The following is a 24,226-nucleotide window of genomic DNA, read 5'->3' as shown; positions in this document are numbered from 1 at the left end:
CGGGTGCAGATCGGGTTTAAAAGCCGCGTGGTTTGCGTTTCGCGTGCTTGAGGCATTACTATTGCGAAAATTCGAAGTGCAAAGGAAATACCCAGGTTCGCCAAAGGAAAAAAAGAAATAAAAAAAGCCCCTCGCATCTGTTCTTCGAACTGCTTGCTTTTTGAGCGCTTGGCTTATTTTTACTATCTAGTCCACGATTAGTTTTTATGACCATCTCACTCACAGCGGTGGCTCAGCAGCTATAGCGCTCAGCTGTTAAACACGAGTTTTTTGTATTTGGACACAGTCGCATCAACTGCGCTCTAATCATGCTACACACAGAAGGAAAACAGACTCCTTGTGTAGTGACTCTTTGGTGCACTCAATGGGACTTAAGCAGTCGAAATTTATCCGTAGCTCTCCGCTGAGACGTGCCGTGCGTGCCGCACAGCCCCCAGTTCAATGCTGATATGCATAAGCTCTGAACTTCTGAAGAGGTGTGGGACGCAAGAAGACTTCAACCAACCTAACCACCTTTTCTGCCGTTCCCTGTTCTTTGGGCATTAGAATAGGCAGCCAGTGAAAGAGGAGATCGTGTAAGCACCAGCCACCATCACCGGTGCGATCAGCGTGCGGGCGCATGGGTGAGCACGGAGCAGGCACCCTCTCTCTCCGGCGGGGCTCGCCGGCGGCGTCGGATGCCGTCACCTGGCCAAGGTTGGCCTGGGCGGCCGGGCGAGGCCTCCAGCAGGGCTGCCTCGGACAAGACGCCTTCTCCTCTCTCGGCGAAGCCAGGAAGGTGCGCTCCCTCGCCTCGGAGCAGGAAGACTCGGAGCAGCAGCGGCCAGGCAGGAACAGCCGCTCCCCGCTCGGACCGGACAGGGCAGGACTCGCCCCTCGCACAGCGCTGGAAGAGCGCGCGCGCGCGGCCGCCAATACGCTCGCTTCCGCCGCCGCGGCCACTTTCGTCGCTTCCCCGCAAGGCTCCAAGACGCCGCAGGTCGCACCGTACAGACCGGCGCTGCTGATTCGCTGCAGTTTGGCGTTGGAACCACTAGCCAGCAGAGCTGCAGGAGGGGTGTTTCAAGAAGAAACTCCTGAGGACGGGAACCTCCATCCCGCTCGCGGGACTGTCCTCAGGATCCCCCCCCCCCCCTTTTTTTTTGTTTTTCTACTGGAAAGAAGCCCTTAATCTGACGGAAGACCATCTGTGGCTCACTTAAAAGCTGCCCATTTTTACTTTGTTTTTATTTTTGTTCTCTGCACCGCCACCAAGTCGACGGTCACTCCTGAGCCTTCTTTCGGGCTTGTGAAAGCTCACCGCAATCGACTGGGTCAAGTCCAGGAACGGCAGGACACTACACAGCTGTGAGGCCCTTCACCAAGTTTCCGCACGGGATACGTTCAAGCTCGACAACGTCCATCGTTCGGAATAGTCCCCACTTGGACCTCCTGGTAGTGGACATCCATCTGTCCTGCTCCAACATCCTTCGTATGTCTTCTGGAGCGCGTTGAGTCTGCTGCGGCTTTTCGACAGTGTAGGCTTCAGCTGTAAGCCAACTTTCTGCGAACTCTCTTCTGAAACTCCCCTCTCTGTTGCTTTGTGTCGTGTGTATTCAGTGCCACAGACCTGGTACAGGATAAACAGCTTTCTTTTTCAAGTGTCAACGTTGTTTTCATTTTTTTTTGTCTGCTTTCAGTGTGCGTTTGCAGACTTCTGTCAGTGGCACAGACTTCCAGACGAGCCTATTGCTGCTAGAACATTTAAGCGTTGTGGAGCTACAGTGCTGCAAGAATTTTTTTGTGACCACATAGTGTTAGTAACGGAAGACAGATTCGAGTGTGTTTCCAAGAAACCTGCCTTTAAAAGCCTGTGAAGAGCTTCAACACCAAACTGTCGTGCCTGTGAACGTTTTATTCTGTTTTTCTTCGGTGCCAAGGAAACTCAACTCCTTTCCACAAAGCAATATTCATTGTGGATTTTCTACGTTTTCAGTGACTCTGTGCGCGCACTGAATACTCTGGTCTTCGTGTACGTGTCAAGGAGAAGCTGAGTGTACACGTCACGTGTTTCACTGTCACTCCAGGCCCTGTGTTCCGACCCCTGTGAGGTCCTCCGAATGTGCCCACGCGCACCCGATCGTTCTTGAAAAAAAAGAGAGCGTTAATGCGGCTCGTCAATGAAGTCGGTCATTGTCATGGATTACTGCTGAGGAATAACATATCACCATGAGGACTGAACCGGACATCGAAAAGGTGAGTCATTCCTTTTGTACCTAATAGGCCAATGCATATTTAAGATTGCTCGGAGACGAAGAAAAAACAGAGCGGGAGGGGGGCGGTGATGGGTGAATGAATATTGCAGGAGTTGCGAGCCTTGATGTCTCCCTGGAATTTTTTACTCCAAAATTAGACTATACGTCTTATGTTTGCAGGTGCGTATACAGTCAGATATGCAGTTTGTCATAATGTACTCGATACGTCACTTGAAGAATGTAGGAAATGGTCTGCCACGGGCTATATATGTCACTCTGGACCTGATAACGAGGTCCAGAGTTCGTATATATACCGGGCCGAGATGGCCGCATTTTGTGATATGCAAATAAAATGAGCTCTTTTGTACATATACTTTGGGTACGATTAAAGAACCCCGAGGGCAGTGAAAATTATTCCCTAGTCCTACACTATCTACAGTGCATGGCAGATGACAGCTGATCTTCGGCGCGTGAGAATTCATTATTTTAGTGTTAACTTCGGAGACGACGTAAAAATGCAATGATAACGACTCGTTTTTCAAGCAAGTGCATAGAATGACTTTTCAGAATTCATTCGCACGTGCTCGTGTGCGAAGCACTTTTCATGAAAGTTGTGATGGCCACTTATTAATTATAACTGTTTATGAGGTAAGGAAAAGGTTCGTAACCCTCTCACTTCTCGGTGGGCAAGTGCTTCAACCGCACCGTGAGGCAAGAGCAAAGAGGGGATTAAAAAAAAAAAAGATCGTAAAAATAGAAATAGGTGTCGCAATGAAAGGTTGTGGGCTAATTTCGACTACCTGGAATTATTTGATTCTGACCGATATTGTGCAGCAAGTGGACATCTTTTGTATTTCGCCTCCGTCGTTTCGATCGCGCGAAGTCGAGCATATATCTGAACTCGCTTCAACCGCGCCCAGCCCGTAAACGGCCTTCCGTGACTGCCGACCTCGATCGGTGTTTTTTGGAGAAGAAACGAGTGGCGGAAACTTCGGTAACATACACCGCTCATATATTCGAGTACACAGTGTGGGAATACATATGGTTCCAAGGTGGACCATGCACACATATATGGACAGCTACGGGAAGTGTCCAACGCCGACCACCTATGCATGCACAGCGCGATCCTGTAAGCACAGGATGCCGCATACCCCTTTTCGCTTATGTAATAATCGACAGCGAAAGCAGCCGCTTCACCAGCTGGCTCGACAACGCTTTCCGCATTCGTGACGGGAACGTTTCCGAGACCCGCGCGAGTGCCCGAACGTCGTCGCGGCGTCTGGACGGACGGGTCAGACACAAGGAAGCGTATCGCTCGTTTGCTTTTCTCGTTGATTTGCTATTGTTTGCTTTTCATCTGAATGTCCTTCCGTCGTATGAGGTTTGGGAGCGAAGCTTTTTCGTATTCCTGGACGCTGGCGAGGGTGGACTCGTTTAGGTGACCGTGATAGGCTCAAGAACATGTCACACAAGCAGACGGACTGGACTTCTCTTACAGTAGCGGCAGCGCGTCGTTGATCAGGGAGAGTTGCACATACAAGGGCCATCACACTAATCAGGAACACGAGGTCGTGGAACTGCTGCTCGCGCAACGCCATGCGGTGGACGCATCGTGCGGCTGGCATCATGTCACTGCGTCTGAACTGTTCATATTGTATATGCTTTCTGCAAAGCGTCCGAGTCTTTTGCTGAAAGACATGCAATGATCACGCACTAAAGCATTGCTGCTAACTGTTTTACTCCATTTAGCTCTCAGCACTAACCATCAGAGACAGCCTACGCTTTGTATTTACGCTGATTTGTGCTATGATTTGTGCTCACACTGTGCAGTAAGTGATTACACGGAAGTTGTCTAACGAAGTTACGCGATACGTTGCGCGTTCCTACACTAAATTGGCACGACTTTTGACATTTTTATACATCTATTAAGCGGATCCCCTCCAGCTCAATTATTATATTCCTCTTTTTGCAACCACGTTATTTACACTATGTTGTTTTTGGCTATTTTGCTCATCTATACGCTCATGTATACCCTGGGAGTAACGCCGTGTAAGCCAACTGCTTCAGTTAGCTTGCTACAGAACGCAATACGTTAATTAACTTCCTAATTTTCCTTTCGGGGGTTATATTGTATTTGCAGAAGTGTAGCCCATCCTCCAAACAGTATAGCTGCAAAAAAGAAAAATATATATTTTCTTAGAAAAAAATGTAGCGCGCGTTGCAAAGGACTGCTAATGTCACTCTGATAGACCGCTTCAAACAGTAGCACAGCGCCTGTGACGTAGATCGCTACACCGAGAGATTTCGTCACTCTGTTGATATCACCTGAGAACCAGACGGGTGCCCATTGCGCGCACTCTTTGCGCTTGCATTCCGACTTCAAACTGTGAACTAAACCGGGCGCGCCGCTGGTGCTGTTATTAGGTGAAACCGCCTATCAGGGCCACGTTTGTGGGGTTTGTAACGCACGCTACAATTATTTTAAAGAAAGTCCTTTCTTTTTTTTTGTGGAGGACACGCTCATATTCTACAAGTAAAACGTACACCCTGAAATTAAAATTAAAAAGTTTATTATTGTAATCAATTAACTAGCGAATTACATGAAGCCTTCTGCGTCTTGCCTGGCGTCCGCCGTAGCCCCAAATGTAGGCCCAGGGCAAAAATTAGTGTAAGGTCAGTTACCCCCCCCCCCTCCCCCCGTCTCCCCTTTTTTTTTAAACCTTCCAAAGAAAGAAACACCGGTATATGGCTACACTAATCCTACCGAATGCTTTCGCTGTGAAAAAAGAAAAAAAAGAAAAGAAAGAATAGACTGAAATGAGTAATTACGTGCCATCAATTTAGAGAACAACAACATTAACGTTTGTAGTGCACAATTTTCCCTGTTTCAATGCTTTGTGGAATTAATGGAATTTGTGCACGGGAGCTGTGCACAGCGGAAAGAACAAATTATTGTTTCACAGGCATAGCGGCTAAACCAATCTCCAGAGAGGCTGCGAAACCAGCCACGAACACATTGTGCCAATAGAATTCGCCCCTACATGCGACTAATATTCCATGAAACTGCTTCAGCGATCGCCCGATTTCCAGTCAGAGGTGTCATCAGTACCTATCTATAGCACACTGTAACGAGTACAGATTTTTTGCTACACCTCTTGAGAAAGAAAGAAAGAAAGAAAGAAAGAAAGAAAGAAAGAAAGAAAGAAAGAAAGAAAGAAAGAAAGAAAGAAAGAAAGAAAGAAAAGTTAAGCGGGGATCCAGGCACTGGCAGCGGGCACTGGTGGCGAGCAAGACCGTAGCGGTGGTGGCTTAACTTGTAGACAGCTAGTCCGCCAAAGCACTTCCTCTTTCACAGCGATCTGTAGGCATAATCGGAACTTCTTTACAGAAAGAAAGAACAGAATTACGACTGAGTATCGCCCTGTCCGTCATATCCTGTTCGTCCCCCCGTACCTCCCGACCAATTCGATTGAGGCCACTCTTAAGTGTGCCGACCTTGGCCCCACTTACAGTAGTAGTCAAGTGGCAAGCACACAACGACGAAACAAGCCCTCGTTTAGTGTAAAACCAAATAACTGCCTCTCTAACCGCGCACGCGCCAACATAGTTTGGGCCGTCCGACAGTTTCTCTCTAGAGAAAGGAGAAACCTTGGCGAGCCAAGCGAGCCGCCTAATGAGCTGTCAACCCTTCCTCGTTTCTTCATTCCTTTCCTTCTACGTCGCTTTCGCACCGGCTGTCACTCTCTCCTAGCGCTACGCTGCAGTTCTGACAATGCTAGCGCCCACGTGTTCGCGCACGCGATGTTCCCGTCCCCTCATTACGAATAACCTCAATCCTCAAAGAGGCTACGGTGCTGGCACAGTCGTAACAGCTGACGACACACGCGGCACGCTTGCGGTGTCGACTCGCTTTGCTCGGCGGCAATTTATTATAGCTCGCCCTCTCCATACTTTCTCCGCCATTACTTCCCCATCCTCCTCCCCATTTTACCTTTGTTATTCGTGTCTTAATTCAGAAAACAAAGGAAGCCACGCTGGCTGCCAGTTTGTAATGGCTCTGGGAAAGGAAAGAGTTGCTCGTCGCCAAGGTAGATGTCTGTTCTGTTGTTTGTTTCTATCAGAGCTCTTTCCGAATTAATTAAATAGCGTCGCGCAATGAGGTCAAGTTATCTGAAAGGCGTTGTCCCTGTTTGTGCCGCTCCTGTCCATTTAAAGGCTGCACTGATGAAAGGACCACACATGCACGTCGCGTCACATTCTGTTCAGAATTAAACGCTATGTTCTCGTTCGTTATTTATTAGAGGCGGCGCCATTAACAGAGTGATATAGGATAATTTGTTTCTCTGCGATAATGACAGGCTCGGTACGGAGATTTTCAAGGCTCACAATCACATTTTTAGCGCAACCAATAAGACAACTTGTGGTCACGAGTACACAGATCGGGTAAACTTAATTGCTCTACAGACACACCAGAAAGGGAAGCATCGTGACTCTACAAGTCGGTCAAGCACTACTGCGGTATGCTATAGACATACCAGAAAAGCGAGGCCTCGTGTCTTTGAAGCGTAACTTCTCACTTCACATCGAAATCGTCTCTAAAAAAAGAAAAAAAGATAAGCAAAGCAAGCAAAGGGGGGGTGCGTGGCTTCATGGGAACCGGCATGAACAAGCCAAGCTCTCCTGTAGACGTTCCCTTTCTCGCATATCTGTTGCTTCCGCAAGTGCAGAAATCTTCCATCTGACTGCTGCAGCTCAGTACTACCCAGTAAAATACTCCATTTTATGACTAGCCTTCGGAACTGCCACGTGACATTTCCTCGTGAGTTTCTTTTTCTTTTTTCTTTCTTTCGCGGCGTGATTCGTCCAGTACACTTCTTCATTTCGATGGAGAGCTAAAACTAATTTTTGTTCTTGAGTGCTAACCTAGTGTTTCCTTTTCTCAATGCTTGAGTCTGCATGTTCAGCACTGGCATGAGCTACTGTTACAGGGACTTTTTACCATTCAAAAAGAAAAAAAAAAGAAAAGAAAAACAAGAGCCACAGATACGCTCTATCTTAACTAATAAAATTTGTCAGCGATGAAGACCATTACGTGTCTGTCAGCATTTGCGCCTTGTCTCGTACACGATGGATTACACCTGAGTGTGTGGCAGTAGCACCACTTTGAGAATGTTGATAATATTGGGCGAAGGGGGGGGGGGGGGGGGGGGTGATGCGGAGGTGTACTGGTGGATTTCACGACCATATGACATCGATTCAGCTTACACCTCTTGACATATCATGAACCACTCTTAAAATGACGTATAATTCTGTTCTACTATTTAAGACTCCAGTTGAACCTGAAACATTCCTCGACCTTTTAGGTCGCACTCTGCGATTATTCGAGCACTTTGTCATGCGAATGACAGCTGAGGGTAGCACACTTTGACATCCGCCCAGAAACAACACGCCGAACAAAGCGTCGCAGCTCAGGGTTCCGAGAAAGTTGAATGTGGTTACTCCCACAGCACTGCACGCTTGGGTCAGGCTTGCACTCGTGAGGCGCACCTTTGTAGGGGTTTCTCTTAGTGGTATGGCTTGGTACCACCGCTTCACTCCACACAAGCATGCCAGCACCTGGGAGTTCATATTTAGATTCCACTTCTTTTTCAGCGCCTTGTGTAAACCTTTCGGCACATGCTAATCAGGCTGGCGGACTCATATCATTATTACGAGCGTGTTCCCACCTTATCAAGCGTCTGGAGCTCAGAGCGCATGAGAAGAGTGGAGCATTTAATTTCTGACATGCCCCATTTTTTTTTTTTTTCAGAAAGAATATTGCCGCATGCTTCTCTGAAAAGAGGACAAAGAAGAACAGAGGACAAAGAGGACGAAACTGAGTGTAGCGCGTGAAACTGTTCCAATCAGTGATCGCTGCCTTGTACTCGTTACATTTTCTTTACATTGTCGCAGCATGCAGAACACGAGCTAATTACCCGTCGCTCATGCTAGGCGAAAAAAAAAAAGGGGGGGAGGGGGGGGGGGGGACTACAGCTGGAAACTAATCGGGCCACATTTGCTAACTGTTACATCGAAGTACCCCTTCCCTCACTGAAGTGCCAGATGAGAATTAAAAGGGCAACGGCACGTGGCGGAAAAGCCGATGAAGAGGTAACGATGAGTAAGACTTCCGAAGCCTTTCCTTCCGATTATTCCACACCACTCTGTGTCGAAGGACACTGTTTCCTCGTCGACCTCCGACAGGAGACGCTCGAGCGAAATGCAAGGTTCGGGTCGCGAAAAGAGGCGGTGCGACTCTTGTCTTGAATGCCTGTCCATCAGGGAATCTCTTCTCCCGTGGCACGAGTCAGATTTCCGCCCGCTTGGCTGCTCTCGGCCCTCGGATGTCGGAAGGTCTGGCATGACGCAAGAGAATTTGCATCCTGGAGGAACAGCGTTCACCCCTTGCTAAAAAGACGCTTGCGCACGTGCTCGCCCGTGCGCGCAGTCTCCAGTCAGCCCCCCCGTTTACAACCGACACGCTCGCCTTGGAGGGGGCGGGCCCGCGCGCTACAATGTAGGCCGCGCTCACCCGCTGTGTCAGGTCGCGAAACAACGGCAGAAGCGGAAAGACGTACGCCGCCGCGGCGCTCGTACCTCTCGCTGTCTTGTTCCCACCCGAGTTCGCTTTCTCTCGCGAGCTTTCCCCAAGACCTGATTAGAGATAGCCGCTATGGGCGCTTTCATTTCGGTTGTTCCTGGACTGCATGTTCTGTAATCGATTCAGCCTCGCTCTAACATCTGCCAGCTGCCCTGTTTCGCTGGCTGGGAAGGCGATGGCACTCGAAGAGACGTTAATCCCGGGTTCAAGCCCCGGACCTGAACACCGATATATGGTCGTATAACTTGTCGTGCTAAAAACGATTCATTGTCTACTTGTTATTGTTTCGTCGTTCTTTATCGCAGGTACTATATGACCTCGTAACAAATAACTTAAACCTAAATGATGCGTAATTTAAGTGGTGTAAACATATTCCTTTTCAACTGCGAAGATTTAAGAAATCTGCTAGCATTTGTTTCCGCGTTTATGCTCGCTGTTACTGTTCCTGGCACAAATATCAGGGGAGCTTTCTATAGCCGGTATACAGTAGCCCCGCTGAAACAGTTCCTGGATGATGTCCGGCTTGTCTGCTCGGGGCTTTTGATTCGAACCACTCACACGCGGGCAACCACTGCTCTCGGCAACAGCGCTTTATCTTAATTCAACACAGTATATCTCATTTATCGGCCACGCTTACCAATCGCGGACGCTTGCTGCAGGTATCAGCTTTCGATACACCGCGAGCTTATTGAGGTCTTCATAGCTGTACGTTGCGGCGCACGTCTTCGGTGCATCTGATGATGATGATGATGATGACCTGAGACAAAGTGGCACATACCCACGGCGGGCGATTGCCCAGGGTGCATTGTAGTTTGTAAATAATTATGTTCAAGGACTGGAGTATTCAGATAAATATGGATCGGTGCATCTAAAACGAGTGTAGCGTTTCTATCTTCCTTTTTATCGCTGATTCCACCCCTTACGTAATATACTCCCACTAAGCGTCTTTAAGTAAACGGAATGAAAAACGTATACGAGGTTTTCTGTACGCACATTTTTTTTTTTTTTTTTTTCAAAAGCATCGAGTCCTTGATTATTTTCTACTTCTTCTTCTTCTTCTTCTTGAGTGCAAAATCGGCATCTGCGCAGAATCTTCTGGTTAGACTTCCCTCTCTCCCTTTCTACATCGACAACAAATTTCCTCTTCACCTGTCGCGGCGCTTCATCCTCCAGACAAGCGGGTCAAGTAGTTTAGCCCTAATCGAACGCGCGCTCGAACTTAGAAAGAGAAAAAACATCATTCGGAGAAGAAGCGACACTTTTCTCAGGCGCAGTGTCGAACCCAGAAAAGTGCTCGTGTGGGGCGTGTTCGTACGCCTGCATTTCGCATCACGCGACCTTCTCCGCACCCAGGCGATACTCTTTTACACGCGCATGCGACGGACGGGTCGGGAGGCTCTCATCATCCCACGATAGACGTCACGGGCCGCGGCGCCGGCCGTCTTCGAGTACACACTTGGGCGAAACGCAAGGACTCGCGTGCGGCTGCGGCGTCTCTTATGCAGGCCGTGCCGAGTGAGGCCCTAATGCGGTTGAGACAAGATGCGAAGCCGGGCCAAGGTTGAGCGATGAAAAGCAGGGGGGACGCGAGCTCCGCCCGAGTCGTTTCGGTGGCGGCTGCCGCCGAAGTGTGTGAGACTAGGCGCTGCAGTGATTTCTCATCTTTAAAAGGTTCTCCGAAGGAAGGGAGGATCGAAGGGTCACGCGTGTACGGCTTCACTTCATATGCAGCATCGACAATCGTCGCTCAACGCGCGCAAGACATTAAGGAGATAGGCTGCTATGTGCCAGGGCTAACACGAGGCCATCACTTTGTCCCGTACTCGAGGTATACGTGGCGACATGCATTTGTGGTGGTGTACTAATTACACTTGATATACACGCTTGTGCACTGCCGAAGCGAACGTGCACGTGCAGTGTGTCGAAGGCAGCCAACCAGTCGAAGGCAGCGTAGGGAGCTGTCATGGTTACCACGATTTTTGCTCGCGCGCGCAAATCACGTGGACAACACTCTTGGTGACACTGCGCGGGGCTGTTATAACACTACCACTTACTACTCTGCTCAGTTCAATAGTGACCAGCTCTGTACCTCATGCTTCCATGTTCTTGAGGTAATGAGCACAATAGCCGTCCACAGTCCGCCGGCTATACAGCAGAAAATCTGGATGATTTCGCCACGCCGGTGTATGATGTCATAAAGCATGTATGGCGACATGAATTCTATAATGTGTCATGAATGAAATATAACGTCCCTCCAGCTTAGATGCTGGTGATTCAGTGATTATGGAATGTAGTATGCCTGAGCACTTTAGAAAGTAACCTACTGTGAATGTGTAGAGTCTGTGCAAGCATTACACATAGCCACGACTCATAGTCATAGTCATGACTTATAACCAAAGTGATGACTCATAGTCCTTACACACCGTATCATTACTCAGCACATTATAAATGTATATAACATAATTTAAGTTACAGCGTTTGTACAACACGCATAGTCACGACTTACAGTTATAGTGATGACTAATAGCCCTTACGCAACGTAGCATGTATCAGCACTTTACAAAGAAACTCAATGTAAACTAACGGAATGCTATCGCGTTCTCACCCATAAGCAATCTTCTATCTCTCTGCCGAATTATTTTTCTTTCTTTCTTTTTTTGTCAGGGCCACAAACTTATTTACATTACCTCATCTTGAAGGCCGCAACAATGAATGACATATTTTGTCCCATTTGCAAACTGAGGTGTGAAATTCGCGGACATTCGTGCTGAAGTGCCGAAGCACCGTTATGGCCATTCCACACACTCGCACCCTCTATATGCTAACCGAAAAGCGTCCTTCGGCACCGACCAACGCGCCAGCAAACACAGCGCAGCTGAACAATCGAACATATACTGAAGCGCCGTCACGCTATAGGCTGTAGAAACAAATGAACCCGCGACCAATCTGTCGCTCCGGAGAAAGTTTTCCCATGCAGGGAGCCACAGCCTCCGACGCCGCGTGTTTGCTCTGGCACGTGCGGTTCCACGTCACTACCTTTCCAGATCTCGAGGACCACTCTACGAGGGTGGAAGATGTTTGTAGTGGACAGAGTGTTTGCTCGTCGCCGACGGCTAGCGCTGTGTCAAGCAGCTCAATTTGCGCAGAGGTGCGAGCGGTGGTTACCAAGTGGTTGCCGTTCACGTACGACCGCTTCCTGATCGTTCTGCTGAGAACATTTCTCTTCCTCGTTTAGATTCTTGCTTGTTTTGTCTTTCTTCAGGAAAAAAAAAAACACGAACGTATTTGTAAATATTCCGACACGTGAACTTTGTATAGCTTAAAAATCGTCCACCACGTTATTGTATGTTTTGGCTTTGGCTCTCCTAAAACCTGAGTAGATTATTATATTGCAACTTCCATTTCGACTGCAAAGGGAAACAGGAGATCCGCGGACGTGGGCGAAGCAGTCAGGCAAGGTTAATGGCTTTATAGCGAAACTATAATAGCTCACGCAGCGCCTGTAAAAGCACTACAAGCAGGGCGCATGGTTGTGACGTCATGTGAGTATTGAATTCGCTTGGGGAGAGGCGTTGAACGAACTTCGCATATACGAAGCATCGTAGCTGGCTACGCTTATGCATGTCCTTGCTACCGTCCGATATTGGTTCCGAGTGAACACTTCTTTCGCTCTCTCCATAATGTGTGTAGAGCACGTTGCAGAACCATGATATGCACTCTTCGCCATCTTGGTATGGAATACGATTCACGATCTTCTTCGTGCGTGCCTTTGGCAAGTAAAATGTGAAGATGGTCCACCAAACTTCCCTGTGATCGGTTCCTGTAGGTCACACCTAAAGCTGTGTGTGTGTTATGGCTAACTTGAACTGTCATGACGAAAAACAAAATGCAAGTAGTTCATGCCAGCTGCCACATTACGGAACCGCCACAGCAACCCTCTTAGCGCTGCGTATGCAGCATCAGTAATGCCCCTACTTCAAGCCATGATTTTTTTTCTTCTTTGCGCTACGTTATATTATGATTGAGTCCGCACGGATATCGGACGCAACAAAATGAACATCCTGGTGATTTGCAAAATTACATCACCTATACGCTTTAGCATCGTCGCTGAATTTCTCTGATTTGCTAGTCAACCTGCGTCAGCTAACCGCTGTGACCAAAAAACCAGAAACCGTATAGTGAGCCGATATTGCACGTTACAAAAATTGCTGCAGTCCTCGCAGCAATTTTCCCCAACCATCTGATATATCGATCGCTTAAGCTCAGAGAGAAACATGCATTGGAAGTTAAGGTGCTCGCATTTATTTAAAATATACTATGAACGCAATGGTTGACGCGTGGGCAAAAAAGAAAAAAAAATCGTATTCATTATCGTTCAAGGGACTCAGAAACTTCGAACGAATTATACGCGTGCAGAAATGCTGCGATCCAGAAATGCTTCACTGACTCGACTCTTTTTTTTTGTATTTTTTTTTTCTCATGGCACACGCGCGCGCTTTCTCTTTCATGGTTATATAACGTCCTTGGCGTTCGAAGCCGAGGCATACATTCTATATGCCCACGCGTTCCACGGCTGTTATTTCGGCTTCACCGTCAAGAAACGTGGCAGTGAAAACTACTGCTGCCACTCTGACAGCAGCGGCTACGTAATTCTCGCACTCGGCAATTTAGGCCCATACTCAGCACCTGGGCGGCCAATAAAAAATGGCCGATAAATGAGAGCGTGGAAATTGGCCCCCACCATTACCACCTGTGTGTAAGGTGAGAACATTCCAGAAAGAAGAAGAAAAACAAAGACGGGCTACTGCCAACTAGTCTGCGTCAGAAGCAAAGAACAAGGGCTGTATAAACAGCAGGTTACGCGTTCGTGATACGAAGCCAACTGCACAACGTAAAAGTAAAGGAGGCCTCATGCAGGCGCTGTACGAGTGGCGCCGCTGAAACGGAGTGGCGAGAAACTGAAACTGTCATGGCGGGCGTTATAAAGTGCGTGGCCGCTTTTTTCTGGCGCGAACAATGGGAGCCGTTAGAGATAAAGTCAATATCAGGCGTTTTTTTAGGTCAAGTATGCTTTACATTAGCACGCGTTTTACCTGAAAGTAAAAGTAAAGAGGACCAGCTTACCCTATACATAATGTTATCTCTCGTGTGAAACATGTGTACTTTATGACCTCTTCAAGTTAGGCTCTGTTTTATTTGAATAAGTAGCGCTCACAGACAGCGTGCGCTGGGCATGGACGGAACTAGTTATCTCGCATCAAATCACTTAGTTTGCTGTGGAGAAACAAAGAACGACTCCACGCCCGCGAACGGTTTGCGAGAGTACGTACGTAGCGTTTTAGAACGCTTCTGAATTCTGAACTTTTTCTGAATCCACTAAAAAACGCATTCAGCTGTCCCAAAGCTGTGTTAATGTAGTACCTTTCATTATTAGACAGTAATATGTATGGCGAAAGAAATTTCATAGCCGAAGTTATCGCAAAGCACGGCGTCTTTTTCACCAGTTTCAATTTATCCCCCCCCTCCACCTTTTTTTTTATAATAATGATAATCTTTGAAAAATTCAAGAACAGTAAACACAACAGGGGCAGTATGGGATAACAATTCCATTCAACTGCTTCTGCTTTTTTGAAAATCACTTACCAAAATTCTGTTGGATAAGAAAAATAAATTGAGGACACTTAGTTTCATATTCAATAAGAGTATTGCGCGATAACTTCAATGGTTCGCCTGCAGCTCCCCTTGCGAATAGTCGTTCGCCTACACGTCGTCTGCTACTCACTTAATCACTGATCAATTAATCTGTACCTCTATTATCTCACGCATACTCATTAGCATACAGTCGTAAGATAGCACACTATGTGAGAGACAATTCGACATAAACCTTCGCTTTAACCAAGCCTTACAAGAGTGCCTATGTGGCCAACGGCTATCATGTCTGACTCGGAATCCAAAGAGTCCCGGAGGGTTCGATCCCATCGTCACCTTTCCAAAAGTTGACACTTCCTTTTAACTCGGGCACGTCACGTGGTCTCATGACGCCACACAACCCGCCGACCAATCAACGTCCGGCCATGTCACCTGCCAACTATACCGCTTTCTAGAAGCATATGCCCTGATTTTTCATCATAACGTCGACACCAGATTTTCTGGAGAACAATGCATGTAACGGTTCCGCGTTAAAAACGCTCTCAATCTACGAATCAGTCTACGAATCAGTCTACATCACCGGCTGATCAGTGTGCGCAAGTACCAAGAAACACTCGCGTCTATACAATAAACGAAAGGAGAGACGTAACAGAAACATTGTGCTCTCCTTCATCACCCCCAAAGGGAAGGGCGAAAGTTTCTGGCTCATCTCCTTTTCATATTTTTTTTTTGTTCAGTCATTATTGCCTCTGCACATCTCTTGGCCGAATTGAGGTACACAAAGAAGCATGCCCACTCGTTTCGGGTTAATTTTTAGCGGCGACCGTTAGATTAAGGCAGTCAGAGGCATACACACAACACCGGTGAGGACGACATCGCCCGTGCGCCTAGTCCGAGGATTACTGCATCTGGATGAACGAAAGCGCGAGCATTCTCCTCTCCCGGCTGCACCGTACATGGCACGTGCTCGCGGACAACGTCCACTTCACCGACGGAGGCGGACACATCAGGAAGACGGCTTCCTGGCGCAAGAGGTCAAGAAAAAGGGCCGTAATGAGACGCTCCAACCGCAGCCGTGCTGCATCGGCAGCCTTGCATGCGTTCGCCGTCATATAATCTGCCGCATATCACTTCCCTTTATTTTTATGTTTAACGCTATACAGACGTCTGCGGGACCGTACTCGCAAACCACCGAAAAAGAGCTGGATAAATAAAATAAATGAAATAGACAAGAAATGGAGCGTGAGCGAGTGGACTGGGGTGGAATAACGGTGAAAGTGGATGGCCGGCCGACAAGAGACCCATATGCCCCCCTCACGGTCTCGCGAGCACTTCCTCGACGTGTCGACGACGCGAGCAAAAAAGGACTCGTCAATGTCCACCCCGCATACGCGTGTATAATACGTGCATACGAGGCGAGCCAATGCGTGTTGCGACCTCGTCTTCTGCGTGGCGCTTCTTTTCCATCGTGTGCGTAAATGTGGGGCAGACTGGCGTGTTTCGCACAATGTGGGCGGCAACGAGACGCCACCGAGGAAGCAGCCATGTAGACTCTCTGGCGGGACGAGCGCGGTACGGCGCGTATAAGTGTTTTCTTTTTTTTTTTTTTTTTTTTTGACAGTCGTTTCCCTAAACGCTTCCTCCTATATGAACATCCATATATATGCCTTTCTTGAGTGAATAAAAAAAAATAACATAACGACAACCCCCTTCCCCCACCGCCGCCGCCACCATCTTGGCGGCATAGACCTTGTATGTGGGCCAAGCAATTGTTGAGACTTAATTTACTGAATGGGATATATTGAGCAGACGGGAAATGTTTAAAGCTCCGTCTTAAGTGTTGGCGGATGGCACTTGTTTGCTTTTGTTAAGAAGGGCAAGAAATTCGAACAGAAAAGCAGTTGTCCGCAAAAACAATAACACCCTATCGATAACTGTAGGTTCAGGAGGATTTTTTTTATTTCACCCATGGATCACTTGCACAGGTTTAAAACATGCCACAAGAAATCATTGCGTCAAAGAAAACTTCAAATGTCTAGTCTTTATGTCCTCATTCTTGAGACATTTTTGAGAGGGGCCAAGCATCAGCTACTGTACTTAACCCGTAATTTTTACTTATTCTCTCTGACAATAGGACGCAATAGCCCGCAACCGTATCAAGCTCATCTCAAAGAATGCACCGTCCGCTTTGATGCCAAGACACTATTTCTCGCGAACGCGATACAGTCGACTGTACAGTCGAAACATAGCCGACGGGAACTTAAAATTTGCTCGAATTAACGGGAACCTTGATAGTATTCTTGATGAAGAAGGGGCCAAAACATCCGTTTTAGGAAACCAGAAGTTCAGAATAAAGCAATTGCGAGTTAATATTCCATTCTCTTTCAGAATAAGCATATTTCAGACTTAGATGTTTCTCGTGAGGTACGCAGAGAGGATGATCGAAACCCGTGCTATTAGACTGCTAAGAATCACACTATACTAGGATCACCAAAGCTTAGCATCGGAATTGCGTATGCCGTCGCTCTGATTGGCTAAGCTGTTTCGTGACGTCACAACGCTCCCATCACTGCAGAGCAGCGAGGAATTCGATGACGTAGGTATCAGGTCGACGGTCCCGCAGCGGAGCATGACTTGCAGCTCGCCGTAAAACGAAAGTTTGTGCTCAACTACTGCACTGACTACTAGGCCGTCTTGACGTGCTTGATGCTTCAATAAATTGATGATTATAGAGACTGAATAATCATTTCAATTTCTGCTAAGCAACAGAAAAACAAAATTAAACATGCATGAGCCAAATCATGAAGCTTGCTATTGTTTCTTCATAATCATCTCCTTTTGTAAAACAAAGAAAGAAAGAAAGAAAGAAAGAAAGAAAGAAAGAAAGAAAGAGAATTTGAAAAAAGAAAGAAAGAAAGAAAGAAAGAAAGAAAGAAAGAAAGAAAGAAAGAAAGAAAGAAAGAAAGAAAGAAAGAAAGAAAGAAAGAAAGAAAGAAAGAAAGAAAGAAAGAAAGAAAGAAAGAAAGAAAGAAAGAAAGGAAGAAAGAAAGAGAATTTGAAAAAAGAAAGGAAGTTCCTTTATTTTCTTTTTTTTTTTTTTTGCTACTACTTCTTCCTTTTGATTCAGGTTCGCCATTGTGATGCGAGCTCGAAGAATGTGACCCACGTGTGTGACCTAAGGTCATTTAAGTGCCAGAACTACGAGGCATGAACGACAGTCCGTAATTCGCCACCACCGGCATGGCAGACAGTCCACTTGCACTTCCTATTTTCCTTCCAATCACCTGCCGTCAGATGTTTCACCCTTTCGTTCTCTCCCGTGAATCGGACGACCTCGCTTGCCACCTGGTCAGAGAAAGTGAGCCGTCGAGGGTACAGAGCAATTCGCGACCCGGTGAAGAACTTCCGCCGTACGCCGGAGCAGTTAGCTGACACTGCTTCGCATCTTGTGCGTTGACGGGACCTTCAGCTTCAGTGCACAGTGCGGCAGAAACAGCGGCAAATAACTAAAGAAAAAGAAAAACGTTGTAAAATATAACCGGCAACATATGTAAGCAGCATTACTACAAGCTTGCTCTCGAGCAGCAACTGTAAAGCAGGCTTCACACACTAAGAATTTTGCGCCAGCAAACAAAGAAGCAAAAACAAAGCGAAAAAAAAAATAGATACAAAATTGAGATAGCATATTTTCTACTTAAATCTTGCCACTATGAAGCAACTGTGAGCAAGCATCTCTCTGAAACACAATGCCCTGTCATCGAAGAGTGATGGCCGGAAGGCTAAAACATAGTGTTCAGAACTGAGGTTGGGAGAAGCGGTGAGGGTGAGTAGCATATAACTCCGGTATGTCTTAGCTCACTCCAATCATATGTCTGGACAGAAAGGAGACAGGAGGTGCGCCTATATCGGAGCACGAAGTGTATCTATGTGGCCAACAAGAGGTCATCGTCGACGGCGCCTCAAAACGAGTGCAAAAGTTTTACAGAGTGTGAATGATCCCGGGTAGGAAACGTCTCTAACCACATGCCTGGAAGAGAGCGACTTAATTCGCAGGCGTCAGCGCACACGTCATTCCGAGGGCGCGTACGCTATTTCTGGCGCAACCGCGAAGTAGTGCCGGGCTCTGTACAGCTTTCTTAGCGCCCGCAACGGACTTCCCTTCCAGCGATGGGAGTCACGGTACAATATCTTCCGTTGTGCAGCCATGCGCGGTGGCTGGCTGACGTACCAGACGTTTCTGACACTGACAGGCCCTATAACATGTCGAGACGTCCAGTAAGCAAGCTCACATCGTGTGGCTATATAAGAGTCGCTGACGTCGAGTTGGGAGATCACCGCAAAGATGCGCCCAGGCTGTAGTGACGCTTCTTACGGTGTACCCGCATATATACAGATGACACTCGTCATATTTTGTCCGCGCCTTGAAAGGAAAGGCTACGAGAGGGGAATCTCCAAAGCGTATGGATCTTGTTACAGATAAACATTACCATGCTTATCTCTTGTTGCATTATTTCTAATACGACCTAGACCAGAACCATTACTTAGAAGCGTTTTTTTGTCTCTGCCGTTCTCGCAGATAGGAGAATCGGTGCTTATATAGCGATCTGTGGGATAGCATTTTATTGTCACCCTCTGCATGGAATAGACGCAGCGATTAGAATCTATAGTTCAATGACATCGCCGGTCATCTGACAATATTTCGTCAGATAAATGTGTGGATCGACGCTTAGCGAGGTGCGACGTGCAAAAAATGGCATTAGTAATTTCAAAAGTTATGGCCTCGTCCCTCTGCCGGTATCATCACCAACAACATTATCATCTCTTCACAGGCGAATTATGAGCTTGCTTGTTCGGCCATCAATCCATTGCCAAGAAAATATAGCAAACAGCTCCTCGGAACATCTCCAGCGTCTCTTACACCCTATGCGTTCAACGACGCATCCAAGCATATTGTTTCACGGCCATTGTTGGTAGCGAAATTTGATCGCCACGACGTGTTGTTATTTGTACCGCCGAGCCTGGAACTAATTCACACATTTTAGGATATGCAAAGCTGTTCAAAATTGGGCTAATTGTTTACACTTACATGGTATTGCTTCTTCACGCTTTCCAAGGAGACTTAAACTCAACGCAATATCAATAAAACGACACAAGACACGGCAATGTTTTCTCTGCCTTGCTACACTGATTCTATCTAGGGTTCTTTGAAAAGCCCAAAGCAAGGAATTTTGTAGGGGAAAGCCATATTATGCAAAACACCAATTTTTCTTTGAAAAGACGTCAGAAAAAAAAAAATTATTTCCGTGGGACCCGCCTTCTTTACTCTTTATGAGTGACCCAAATATCTGCCCCTGCACCCTTCACTATAAACCATATTCGAACTTGAAAACACTCGCAAGATTTCACAGAGAGGACACGATATACTGCAAGAAAAAAAAATCAAAGTAAAGAGCACGAGTTGAAAAACACAGGCCGGAAATTGCTTGAGCCGATGCAATAGCCTCATGTCTTGCACCTTTTCCCATTGGTCATACGGTCACTGAACTCATTCCTCCACGGACACTCACGTAGCCACCGTCGGTGTCAACAAAGTGTCAAAAAATATGCAAACCTTTATACTGTGGCCGATCTGTTCCTTTTAAGTGCTGGGGCATCACGCTCGCAAAATGCAAACACTAAGAAGAGATTTGGGTGAACTGATATCTCGGAAAAGATTGGTGCAGGCTGCCGCATGCAAAGACGACCCCAGCGAAGCCTGAGTGTAAAAGCGAAAGTTGGGAAACCTCGAGTTGCCACTAGCATCTTAAGTGTATATAAAGCACTGAAGCCGAACGTCCTTAAAAGTCTACTCACGTACCGCGCGTGTAGAAGACGACGTCTGCCGATGCGTAGGTCACTATAGAGACGCCGCGACCTCTTCAGTGGTAGTCCGGTCAATGACGTGGCCAAGAAGACGTGCTACCTCCACTGCGTCGGCCAATCGAGTGTCTTCATTTATGCCTCGCGCGTAAACGACATCCATCCCTCATTTGTAGGAAAATTTCGCTTAAACCGATAACTTTTCGAACTAGTGTGAGGATCATACAAGCGCAAAAATAGGAGCAGAAAAAGACAGCATCAAATAACAGGACGTAGCTTTTGTAATAAAACTTCCAGAACGATGGTACATTTCAGTAATGTCCCCGTCGGAGCAAAATGACGTCGCCTCATGTGCTATTAACAGCTCTCGCTGTAGGTTAGCTAAAATAGTAGTCGCCTTACCAGGATGATGTGATGCTCAGCACGCCCATCATGACGTAGATATCAGAGACTTAATATATTAACTCCATGTGCCATGATGGAAGAGATAGATAATGAGAACTCTACATGTGCGTAAAGGGCTTTACGCGTATGGAGCCCCTAACTAAAGCCTCTTCGCGCATCGTAAAGCCCCTGCGTGCATGCGCGCGCTCATGAAGCATGCATACATTACATACAGACACAAACTGAAAACAACCCCTGCCCACGATCGCACACTCGAGCACACATGATCACGTTTTAGCTATGAGAAAGAAGGCAAGATAGAAAAAAAAAAAAAAGGAAACCTGGCAGCAGCACTCCCTCTACTTCTCTTTCGCCGATGGCGGCTATCAGTCAGTCACGTGTGAAGAAGCCCGAAAACGGGACGTTCCGTGGCGCGCAAGAGGCCATCTGAAAAAAAAAAAAAAAAAAAAAAAAAATGGCAGCCAATTAAAAGACGGAACTAGAATGAAAATAAAAGCGAGGATTCTGGGAGACGCCGTGAAAGACTTGGCCACCATAAACCAGTTCTTTGCAGCCTTCCGATATGGTATCTCGAAGAAAAGGAGACGGCTCCGCGCCCCGTAAACGAAGCCTGCTGACTTTTTTTTTTGTCTTTCGCACTGGTGCTTTACGAGATTTGTTGCATATCCCACACCCTAGGCTAAGTTAAGTTCGGCTTGTCTGTTTGTTGGCGTTGCGCCAAACCCGTGCAAGTTTGAGGCACCGTCCACCACTGTCCTAAGGGTTGCTGTTGTCGAAACAAATTTTTCGAAAGCTTCTCGAACGCGCTTTGAAAGTAAAAAAGGAAAAAAATACAGCGAAAGAAATTTGGCAGCTAGGCGACACAACGAGGCAGCGGATTTTACGTTGTCGTTAGAGCCTGTCACAAGTGCAAAATCAAGCGATAATTTCGAATACTGTCGCTGACAGAGATTACGTAGCGAAAACTGAATGGAGACTGTCGGCTCCTTTAAATTCTATAATAACGAGCCCCTCATTTCTCCTTCAATTGTCTGCTTAATGTGTGTGTGTGTGTGTGTGTGTGTGTGTGTGTGTGTGTGTGTGTGTGTGTGTGTGTGTGTGTGTGTGTGTGTGTGTGTGTGTGTGTGTGTGTGTGTGCGTGCGTGCGTGCGTGCGTGCGTGCGTGCGTGCGTGCGTGCGTGCGTGCGTGCGTGCGTGCGTGCGTGCGTGCGTGCGTGTGTGTGTGTGTGTGTGTGTGTGTGTGTGTGTGTGTGTGTGTGTGTGTGTGTGTGTGTGTGTGTGTGTGTGTGTGTGTGTGTGTGTGTGTGTGTGTGTGTGTGTGTGTGTGTTCAAGTTTTACACATCTACATATCTACGTTGTAACGAACGAGCACGAATGTTCTCAAACGTGCAGTGCGGACCAAGCAATGTTGGCTTGAGTGGCATTCTAACGACAAATAGTTCCGCTGAAGACAGAGTTTTTGCAAGTTATGAGGCATTGCTATTAGCAGTGGCCCAGCGCAAGCACGAGTCATTTAAGTTATTGTTTCACAAAATGTATGTACTGTGCAGGCAATTGAATTTGTAGTCATCTCATTGCTTTGTGCAGACTAAGTGTGGGCAGACGGACTTCAGAAGTGTGTGGGAATGTTCGAGTGATATTTCTGGTCAAGCATGGGCTTCCTTAGGCAGAAGCAGAGTGTTAAAGCTATTAGCAATGCGCATAATGTACGCGAGGTTTTCTTTTGTACTGCGCACGGAGAGCCCCTGCACTATCATAGATGGCGTTACCGAGCTAGGCCACGCATCCGTCATCAGTTCCAGTAATGCAAATTACAGGTCAGAATGCATGCGAATTAATGGGCGCTGGCTAAATAAGCTCATGAAACAAGTGATAAACTGTATGCATTTCCCGCAAGAACGGTCACGAGACATAGCTATGAGTACGAGCCCAACCACGGCCGCTCAATGGAAGCGCACTTGGTGCGGCCCGTCGCGTCGCGCCTCAATGGCTGGGGAAGCGCGTATTGGGAGAAGTTACAGTTTCCGCCGTCATTCTGCGTGGGGGCGCCACCACTCCAGGACAAGGCGCCGCCAGCACGGACGAGCAGACGACGCGGAAGGAGCGCGCTGGCTGGGTTGGCGCGTGTTATCGTTTTGACTACTCAGCATAACCGCGTGGTTCTGATAGTTCTGCATGCGTGCCATTGGTGCCTGTGTCAACAGCGTCCTAAGCGTATGCAGCACCATGCCAGGCAACTGCTGTGTGCCGCTGTGCACCACGAAAGCAAGAAGAGATCGGTTACCATGGGTTCCCGTGCGATTCACAACGTCGAGCAGCATGGCTGAAAAACATATCTCGGGAAGGTTAGGACGGAAAAGGAAGCCGGTGGGAGCCGAGTGACAAGTCACTGGTATACTCACTGCACTTCACAGATGACGATTACAGGAAGAACATAAAACTGAAGATCCTGCTTCCTTCAGCTGTCCCCTCCGTGTTCCCGAACTGCCCACATTACAAGTTAGGTTACTCACGCGGGCTCATGTTGAGCCAAACAACCTTGAAAAAATTAATGTGCGCAGGTCAATAGCTTTATTTTCCCCACTTGTTATAGCTACACTTCATTTCCTACTGGACAACCCCCCGTGTCATCCTGAAGCATGTGTGTTTCAAGATAGCTGCGCCACGATCGCTTTTATGACGATGATATCAAAATGGTATGCCTTGCCCAACATCGCATAAGTGAAGCCATAGAGACACCAAGAGGAGCCGCTCTATTTGTCAGATGACGAGTGACTCTCTTGGTTAGAGTTGGACTTTGCCATATCGAAGACATTCATGTCCAAGGAGGTACGTCGAAGCAAAGGCTAACCAAGCAAACGTACGAAGCAACAATCATGACAACCAGATCCACAGTGGCGCAAAATAAGTACCTTCTTGATCACATCAAGTATCTTGCAATGTCTTCTGTGTGCCTTACAAGTGCATTTCATTGCGTTTAATCGAATCTTATTTTCAGCTTCCGATACGCCCTAAAGCAGGCCCTCAACAGCAGGCCTGTAGTATCGGTTTTTAGCAGCCTAAGGCAATTCAAAGGCGGGAACGACAGAGGTGACGCAAGGGCTGCAGTTTTCACCTCGGAGAAAATGCTGAAGGTACAACTAGCGAAAAAAAAAAATATATCGACTGAGATACACATTTTGCCATGGTTTATGCAGGTTGGCATCTTGCAAGCATCAGTCTGCAAATGCATCTATCAACAATAGACAGCTATAAAACTTGGCATTCGTGATTATGAAAGTCGTACCTTGCCAACTGCCATATCACGTCTGCTGCCAGAGAGTTTTCGAGTCAGCTTGGATTCATTCATGTGTGGTGTGAACCAGCAGCTGACATAGAGTTAGCACCGATTGAATTTTTGGCTGGTTACCTTGCACGTCCATTTGAAGAGAAAGTATG

At 47.2% G+C, this 24,226-nt stretch overlaps 1 protein-coding gene across 1 annotated transcript in view; it reads left to right on the top strand.

Moving 5' to 3' along the window:
* The first annotated feature begins 619 nt into the window (after positions 1–619).
* The window catches only part of LOC146207443 (uncharacterized), a 99,019-nt gene continuing 75,412 nt past the window's right edge, over positions 620–24,226 (top strand). Inside the window, exon 1 of the mRNA XM_084576814.1 lies at positions 620–987. Coding sequence (XP_084432940.1) covers positions 620–987 — 368 coding nt within the window. The remainder of the gene's footprint in view (positions 988–24,226) is intronic.

This window comes from Amblyomma maculatum, chromosome 1, assembly GCF_055883805.1.
Source record: "Amblyomma maculatum isolate TAMU_Amacu chromosome 1, ASM5588380v1, whole genome shotgun sequence".
Taxonomy (NCBI): domain Eukaryota; kingdom Metazoa; phylum Arthropoda; class Arachnida; order Ixodida; family Ixodidae; genus Amblyomma; species Amblyomma maculatum.
The sequence above is the reverse complement of the archived record's forward strand: the minus strand, read 5'-3'. Positions and strand labels throughout refer to the sequence as shown.